Below are 9,673 nucleotides of genomic sequence, written 5' to 3'. Positions count from 1 at the left end.
GGTTAAATTATTTGCTCGGTAGATGAGGTTTAATATAGTTGGAATGACTGAACTAGGTAGATGAGGTTTAATATAGTTGGAATGACTGAACAGTTAAATAGGTGGATAGTTTAAATGGTTAAATGATTTGCTAGGTAGATGAGGTTTAATATATATCACCTATTTAACTGTCCAGTCAGGGATGGATTACTGCACGGGCCTACCGGGCCCAGGCCCAGGGGCCCAAGGGGTCAGGGGGCCCTGAAGCCCAAGCCTTTGCATGGAATCACTGCCTCAATATCAACAAATCAGGATGTAGGCTATGAATCTGATTAAATTAAAGTATTGGCCATCCCCAAAATGCACCAGAATACAGGAAATCACATCAAACAAATTAAAAATGTTCTGGGGGAGGACCCCCAAACCCCCCCTCCCACATAAGCGACAATTAGTGGGGAACCCTTAATACATCTGGGCCCAGGGGCCCGAAATTTCATAATCTGCCCATGTGTCCAGTCATTCCAACTATATTAAACTTTGTCTACCTAGCAAATAATTTAACCTTTTAAACTATCCACCTATTTAACTGTTCAGTCATTCCAACTATATTAAACCTCATCTACCTAGTTCAGTCATTTGAACTATATTAAACCTCATCATGTTGGTTGCCAATTAGCACATCATCTGTTTTAACAATATATTTCACACCATATGTTTTGCATTTTCATGCACTGGTAATTCCCTGGAATTGCGTTTTCTAGTTCTTCTTCTAACGCAGTTAATGCAGCTTCAACCGTTTAACGTAGAAACTTCATTCAAACTATGTTACGTAGGTCTTACTTAGGACATGTGGGCTATGTATTTTTCAGCTTTGTAACTTTTATACTTTTTAAACTATTAATTAAAAACTGTTCAAAATTTCCCCATAGACTTAACATGGGCTGATGACATCACAATAGAGCCGTTAAGCAATTAGAATCCTATGGCAGGTGTTCAGGCCACCTGCATCAACTGCCAGTCTCAGGCTTTAAAGTGGAAATGAAGCGGTTAAATAAAACAGATGTCTATAGCACTAGTTAAATATTTAAATATACCTTAAATACAAATTTAAGTCAGAAATATGACCTGTTATTCAGAATAAAGCACAAACAAGTTGCATTCATTTCAGCTGTGCGCCGCCATATTTGTTTTCAGAAAATGATGACATCACAAGAATGGTTGGTACAACATTCTATGCTGTTTACATAGCGGCTGTCATAGGCTCAGTTAGCTTAATGCCTCAACAAAATGGATATGGACGAATGGGATAGACCCACCAATGAGGACAGGCATCCAATTGCCTATGCTTTTGAGACAGTAAGAGCAGTGGGAGTTTTAGTGCCCCCAGAGCCTGACTATGGAGGAGAAATAGATGATCGAGAGAGAGAGCGGTGTATCTGAGCGCACAGAAAACAATCGGTGGTGCTTATGTGGGGGTTGTGTCCCTATGTTCACTGACATTGCACACATGGAGAGTGTCTGCTGCCAGGAAATGAACCTGGGACATCTCATCCAAAATAACAGATATATAACGTCCAATCCTACGTGCCAAATGCTGTCATTAAAGCGAGACGTTGAAGGTTGCAATGTGGTCGCTGAGGGACCTCCGAGCCGAAACACTGGAACGCCCAATAAACAGCAGTTAACCAACTAACACACTCTTGATAGGTTGTGCAGAGGGGGTAGGATAGGGGACTACACTGATCACCTGAGACTACACTAATTTTTACACCCATCCTCAGTTGTTCTGCAATGTATTATCATGGTAGAAGCTGCGATACAGTACTAGCATAGCATAACATAACAAGCACATACTGTAACTAGCATAGCATGAACCCTAAAATCAATGGTTGCTACAAGCGGCACATCCGTGCATTTATTTACTTAAAGTGAACAGCATGTTATTTTATGTTAGCTTACATAAACAAATAAAACTCAGATGCCTTACAGTCCATAAACAACGTCTACCCACAAAACCATGCCTGTCACAATCACAGAACTAGGCTACTGCAGAGTAGCCTACACAAGTCAGACATACTGTAGGCTAGCGTACCCACAACAGGTTCTCACCAGGTTAGAAAGTCTCTGCAAATAGTTTCCACTACTACTTGAGTGAAACAAATGCAATCATTGATACTAATCAATCACAAAAAGAAACCTCTTACTCACACATGAGAAGTTCGCGCCCCGAGTTTATTCACCAATTCATCAACGATGCAACTGCATTTTCAGGTCGCGGTAATCCACAAGTTGTGCGAGAACATCCACACACATTATTGCGACTGAAGTTTAATTAAGTGCTGTCTCTGATAGGCCTACAAGCTACATTACAGCGGCCCTTGTTCTTGTACAAACACAAAAACAAACATCAACAGAATTTGCGTAGGCATATTGAAATAAAGTGAACGTCCGCTAATGGATAAAACATCCACGAAGAAAAACGCTAACCATTCTGATGACGTAGCGCCTTCATTTTTAAAACATGGCCGCGCCCTAGTGGCGAAAGTCGTTATTGACATGTCATTTTCGAGTGAAACTACTTGAATTTCAGGTTTAATGAAAATCCATGTATCTTCAAATTTCCACTTTAAGCATACAAACTGGCCCTATTAAGACTACACATCCTGTTCAACTGCTTCCTCTGCCAAAAACTATTTCAAAATAAAAGTCCTCACTACAATATTTAACTGTTAAACAATTTAACCCTTTAAACTACTGAACTTTTTAACTGTTCAGCCATTGTAACTATTACTTGTCATCAACTATGACTCCTACCCACTGTAGCTAGTTAGCATGGTTAGCATAGTTAACATGTTAGCATTGCTAACATTGCTAGCATTGCTAGCATTTTTAGCAAAACTGCTAAAAATGATTAGCTAAGTAACATGGTTAGCAAAGTTAGCATGTTAGCATGCTAGTTAACATAGTTAGCATAACTGCTAAAAATGATTAGCTAAGTTAGCTAAGTAACATGGTTAGCATAGTTAGCATGTTAGCATACTAGTTAGCATTTTTAGCAAAACTGCTAAAAATGATTAGCTAAGTTAGCTAAGTAACATGGTTAACATAGTTAGCATGCTAGCATGTTAGCATGCTAATTAGCATAGTTAGCATAACTGCTAAAAATGATTAGCTAGGTTAGCTAAGTCACATGGTTAGCATAGTTAGCATTTTAACATTGTTAGCCTGCTAGTTAGCATAGTAACTTGGTTAACATTATTATCTTTGTTAACATAGTTAGCATAACTGCTAGCAAACATTGGAGCCATTCCAACTGTTAGTTATTGTCAACTATCTACCTAAATAATTTAACCATTTAAATTATTAACCTATTTAAATGTTCAGTCATTCCAACTATATTAAACCTTATCTACCAAGCAAATAATTTAACCATATAAACTCATCATATTTTTGCATTTTCATGCACTATATTTCCTTCAGGAAATGCTTTACTAGTTAGTCCATTGTGATGTCATCAGCCCATGTTAAGTGTAAAAGAAATGTTGAGTAGTTTTTAATTAATAGTTTAAAAAGTATAAAAGTTACAAAGCTGAAAAATACAAAGCCCACATGTCCTAAGTAAGACCTACGCAACATAGTTTGAATGAAGTTTCTACGTTAAACGGTTGAAGCTGCATTAACTGCATTAGAAGAAGAAAAATAATAAGAAGAAGAAGCCTAGGAAGAACAGTACAGTGCATTTTCATGCACTGTAATAAGAAGAAAAAGAAGAAGACTTCGGATAACAGAACAGTGCATTTTCATGCACTGTAATTAAAGGCCAATGGCACAACAGTAGAAGTTGGGAATTGAACCCCCAACTTTTTAGGATACTGCATTCTAGCCCAGTTATTATAAAGTGTTTCCTTACTAGTTACTTAAAAAAATACTTATTTACTCATTTGCTTTACAAGTAGTTGTGTTATACCCACCCATGACCAGTATCACACCAATCCAGAGGTATCTCATGACCTCTGAATCACCAGTGCTATCACATTAGGTTACATTACACCAGTTCTCCACTAAGTTGCTTATATACATTGGCTGTATCATCCTTTGTTTGGACCCATACTTTTTAACATTTTCTATTGGGTGGAACAAAAGCTTCCTAAACCTCATGGACAGTGTCCTGCAACAGAACAGAAACAAAACCAACTTTCTACACCTTCCGGTTTGTGTGGGCATCTCCAAATACACGTACAAGATTATATGTAAAAAAGATTTTATTTTTGTCAATGACATAGACAAAAAAACAATTGAGTATATACAGTGACATGAACATATACAGTTAGCATTTTAGCTACATATTTCAGAGTGCAAAATAACTATGATATTTTGTGATTTCAATCTTGTCCTTCCTTGTCGTATATAACTGTACTTTTCTGAAGGAGACATCAAAGAAGTATTTCAACATACACTTATTGTATGTAAGACATTCAATCTGGCAATGTGTTCAACATCCACACCAGTTAGTATCTGCAGGAGAAAGAAACAATGATTCAATTTATTAATAAAAAAAATGATAATTTCACAATTTGAGAAATCAACCTCTATATTTGAAGCAGCATCATATGGTTTTGCTGCCTATTTAAGAGTTATCCAAAATTCTTTCAAACATCACCAACTGCCCAGTGACACTGATGAAAGCTTGATAGCATGCTAACTGGTGTCTGTGATATTGCTGGTGACATCATGCTGTAAAACCTTTCTTATTTCATGGTTTTTGAACCAAACCACAGAACTAATGTGCATAGCCTGGATGGCTAGTGGGAATGGCAAGTGTGTCTGCTCATCCGGTAATTTGAAAAAGTTTTAAATTGGTGTTATTTGTATTAGCTATCATATCAGATCACATGGAAAAACTACTTGGCAGCTGGTTTATAGAGTGGATTATAGATTCCTACCTGTAACATCAAGTGTTTCATTTGCTCCTGCAAGCTTCCCAGTGATAATATTCTGTGCTATGCATAGCAGGGTTTCAGTTGCCACATATTTACTGATGGTAAGATCCACTTCACTGCCATGTATTGTTCTCCCATAGACCTCCCATGTGTAGACGCAAGATGGGGTACAGACAGCTGAACACTCAAAAGTGGCCTTCACCCCTACTTGTACTGAGTTTGGTCCAGTGATAGTGACATTCTTTGGGCCACCTGCAAGAAATGTAGTTGTCGGGGAAAGAGAGAAAAAACTGTGAATTAAACATGTACTCCAAAGTGGTAGACTGTAAAATTCATTGAAGAATAATTAATTTCATTTGTAAGTGAAATATGTCACTCCATGAGCATACATGTTAACTATTTCTGAAGTTTCATTTCTACATCTACTGACTAATGTAGGCTATCTAAAAGCATTTTTCCAGTCAGAATACATATTCTGTCTAACTTACCAATCAATTCAATGTTTGTGTTTACGGTGGTATAGTTTTGGGTAATTGGATTGAATGCCACACATGTAATTACACCTTCATCAGCTACACTTGCTGGGGTGAAGGAGAAGCTGGCATTTTTGCCGATTATGTCACCATTGAAATTATACCACACGTAGGTGCATGCTGGGTAGCATTTAGCTGAGCAGTAAAATGTGGCAGAAGTCCCTGGGAGTAGGAGTGTAGTCTGTCCCACTAATTTGTCACCAGATACAGTTATCTCGGTATTCAGTGGCCCATCTATAAAAAAGACAGGGCAAGAGATCAGGACAAAGGGATAAGGTGTAAGATACACAAAGCAATGACTAATGGTTCTATGTGGTTCTATGACTAATGGTTCTATTTAAATTGCATTAGGAATATGTTCACATGAATATGAGCACAGACTGGATTGCCAAGGCATGAAAAGGAAATAAAATGTGTTGTCAATCCACATAACTCAATGCATTTCATTCTATTATACTCACAGATGACCTTCAGTTCATAGGGAACTCCAGGGATGACATTTCCTTGCTCATTGGCAATACACTGATATACGCCTGTGTCAGAGGCACGGAGTGGATCAAACGTAAGGATAACATTATTATCAGCTAGATGGACTGTGTCACTAGTGGACAATGCTTTCCCATTCTTGGTCCAGTAAATATAAGCATTTTGCTGTGCCCCAACACACTTCAGGGAATAGGAGCTGTCTGCAATAGGTGGTGTTGCGGTGATGGGGAGAACACAGATTGGATCTGGTGGAAAGAGAAGGATAGACTGTTATGACTGATTTCTGAAAGGATTGTGACATGAAGAGAAGTGGTCATGGTAACATCAAGTTTTCGTTAATTGCATTTCATTTGAATTAAATTTAATTTAAATTGCTCACCAGCCACATTGATAATCATTGTGTGGTTTACAGTCTTGCCGGTCAGAACATTCACAGCTGAGCACACTATGGACTCCTTTTTATGGGATTGCTCCACTTGGATGACCAGTATATTTGCAAACAGTGGCTTGTTTCGGTTCAGGATGGGCACATTTGCTTCGTCACCAGTAAAGGTTTTGTTTTGGTAATACCAAATGTAGTTGCAACTGGGAGTGCAATAGGCAAAGCAGTAGTAGGTTTCTTTGGTCCCTACCATCGCAGATGTCGGGCCACTCATGTATATGTCCGTAGGCCCCTCTGAGGAACATCAAACACATGAACAACTTATTTTCCAACAGTGAGTGACATCTGCTTTGTCAAAACAAGAGAAAACCCTAGTTTTTTTTTTTAACTTTCAGAGTTTCTGTGAACGCAATGTCTGTTAATTAATTAATAATAATAATAACAGTAGTTATTGATAAGTATTTATAGTTGAGTGGTTTAAGCATGCTAAGGTGACTAACATGTATGATTCAGATTATTTACTAGGTATTTACTTACAGATGTTTGTGTGTACACATGTTTAGAATATCAACACAATTACTCTTGCATACTTACGTGGCACCCAAACAGCAACGCTGGTTTCCACAAAAAGTTGAGAAAGAGTGTTTTGAACCTCACAAAATACATCCAGCAGTCCTGTTTGGTACTGTGGTGTCAGGTAATGAAGTTCATTGCTGGTGCTTGTTGACAGTGGTGATGATGATGCTGGGTTACCAGCGTACCAAGTGTATTCACAGGAAGGATAGCAAACAGCAGAGCACACAAATGTAGATTTAACTCCATTCACCAGCCATTTAGGTGCTTGAATACTGGCATTGTAAGGTCCATCTGCAATGTACACATGTGCCACATTAATGGTGAAGAAATAAGGATTGACAGTGCAACCTTTTAAGCTAAGATAATACAGACATTAGTATTGTAATGCAATTAGATTGTACTCTCGGAAATACAGGCTTACAATTTCACAAGTGAAAACAGGCTTATAAAAGGGGTTGTTACTTGTGCCATTGTAAAGGTCAAATGCCCAAGTGAGTTTATCAAAAAGTTGAAACTGTCTTGTAGTAGTTTTACAAGTTATTAAAAAAAAACAGGTTGATTAAAACATGTACATTGGGTTATTGTAATGCGCTGACACACTTTTTTCTCTAATAGTACACCCATGCTAGGTGACACAGCCCGTGCAGTATATGAATTATAGACCCTTTCAAGAGAGTTCCATTATCAGCATCATAGTTGGCCCCACAAGGCTTCTGTTTTAACATTCCATATGTTATCTTAATGCAGAGGAAGTAGATTGGGAACCAAATAGAATGTTCAAGCATTGTTTTTGTTTTTATTGTTGAAAGGGTCTATAAGGTATTTCTCTCTCTTGGCATGAGCCTCATCCCTTCAGATAGCACCCAGCCATCACCCACCACTGTACCTGCCACATGCAGAGTCTTGCTAATGGAGCCGGTCTCTCCAGTGGATGGATTCTTCGCCTCACAGGTGAGGACTTTTGAGGGCACAATAGTTTTGAAAATGATGTCATACTGATTTGAATATTTTGTTATCCCATCCAGGGTCATGGTGTACAAACAGGGTGGGGAGCATTCTGCAGTACAACTGAAGCCGTATGGAATTCCAATGGTAACCACATTCACCCCCTCAATGTTCATAGACTGGGGCCCATCTGTTAATTTGTTTTCAAAAGACATGAAGATATTAAAATACTTTCTAGTGAGATCAATGTATGCACTATTAATTAATGTAAGGCCATTACATGGCCATTTGATCAGGCTATACTGTGCACTGATTAGATATGCACAACTGTGATCTGTTCCTCAGTGTCTGACTTAAAGCTCTAATAGTCTTCAGAGAGAAACTTTGACGTTGATTTGAAATGATCATATTTTAGCACTAAAAACAGAGGTCAAAGCATAGCACATATTCTTAAAGGCAACGCAAGACTGCCCACTCTTTGGCTGGACTCACATGGTATGTTGGTCTCCAAGGTCCTGCTCTGCAGCTTCTCACTGGCAGTAGCTCCTGTAACACATCACATGTTCTTACTGCACTATCCAAAGCTTGCTTTTAAATTATGATTGAGATGACCTCTCGACCTACCAGCCAGGCAGGCAGACAGCAGAAACAGACAGGCTGTGTGGAACATCATTATGGTGTCGATACTGGGATGCAACCTCTGCTCCAGAACTTGCCGGGCAGTCTCATTTATACTCGTCTGGTCAGGTGGTTGTACAGATTCATATCAGAGACACAAACAAAGACTTAATCACTTGCACACAGCTTTTCTATTGGTTATCAGGTCATGCTCTCATGCTGACTTCTAAGAATAGAAGAGAAGGGCTGGCTATGTGATTAAAAGGTGATAAGTCCTGACCTTTGTTTGCAGGATCTTTAAAATTCACAACTGCAGGGAACTGCTGAAGCTTTTGTTCAAGAGAAGCATGAAAACAGAATTGAAAAAAAGATTACTTCAACAACACCTGAGTTCCTTGTGGGCTATAGAAATAACCGGTATCTGTGTCTCACGCTCTTATGGAAACTAAGAAATTAAAACAGATAAAACCATATTTGCAGGAAATAAAAGCATGTAATTGTGAAGCACAATATGGTGTGGTTAAAAGGAAGCTGTTGTCATTATGTGCCAGGTCAAGGGAGACCCAGTGTAGTTGTTATAAAGTTAACACTGCTTTACACTGTTAGGTTAGAAGCTATTAGAAACTAGCAACAGATTAAATAAGAACTGTCATAATGGTTATAATAATGCCATTAGATTGCTACTCAGACTACAGACATGACTCAACACGTGCACTTATAGTATTGGGTCAAGCTCTCATATCAGTTCTCAGAAATAGGTGAGGGAGGGCTGGTCATGTTATTAAAAGGCGTTAGGACATAAAGGCTGACTTTTATTTGCCGGAAGACAAAGAAACTGTGTTAAGGAAACTGTACATTTTACCCAGTTCATGTCATCTCACCTGACTATTAATCAAATAAGTATGCATAACACCATTTTCTCCCTGTCACTGTATGGCCATCTGTCCATCTATCTACTCCAAGGGTTCCCAGCCTGCCGCCCCCAAAATAACGGTACCAGTGACTTGCGACTCCCTCTGTCTTCAGAGGTGATAGAAGTAAACATTGCATGCAACAGGGCACATGCACTAATAGGCCTATCGAAACACAAGCATAATACCACAAAAGAAAACAACAGCCTAACAACCATAATATTATTTATAATTTAACAACCATACTGAACCATGATGAAACTGATGCTGATGCTAATGTCATTAATCTGTCGTAATCACATC

General features: G+C 38.5%; 1 protein-coding gene across 1 annotated transcript; it reads right to left on the bottom strand.

Moving 5' to 3' along the window:
* Positions 1-4,390: 4,390 nt before the first annotated feature.
* LOC143136570 (cell adhesion molecule CEACAM20-like) lies at positions 4,391-6,503 on the bottom strand. Its single transcript, XM_076297284.1, has 5 exons — positions 6,318-6,503; positions 5,914-6,183; positions 5,408-5,686; positions 4,923-5,171; positions 4,391-4,494 (listed from the first exon to the last, which is right to left on the bottom strand). The coding sequence occupies exons 1-5, from the start codon at positions 6,334-6,336 to the stop codon at positions 4,472-4,474; spliced, it is 840 nt and encodes a 279-aa protein (XP_076153399.1). The 5' UTR covers positions 6,337-6,503; the 3' UTR covers positions 4,391-4,471.
* Positions 6,504-9,673: the final 3,170 nt, after the last annotated feature.

This window comes from Alosa pseudoharengus, unplaced genomic scaffold, assembly GCF_046254945.1.
Source record: "Alosa pseudoharengus isolate Yale_2024_CS ecotype anadromous, Long Island Sound unplaced genomic scaffold, YU_APseudo_1.1 YU_APseudo_1.1_scf_20, whole genome shotgun sequence".
Taxonomy (NCBI): domain Eukaryota; kingdom Metazoa; phylum Chordata; class Actinopteri; order Clupeiformes; family Clupeidae; genus Alosa; species Alosa pseudoharengus.
This window is presented reverse-complemented; position numbering and strand designations above follow the sequence as displayed.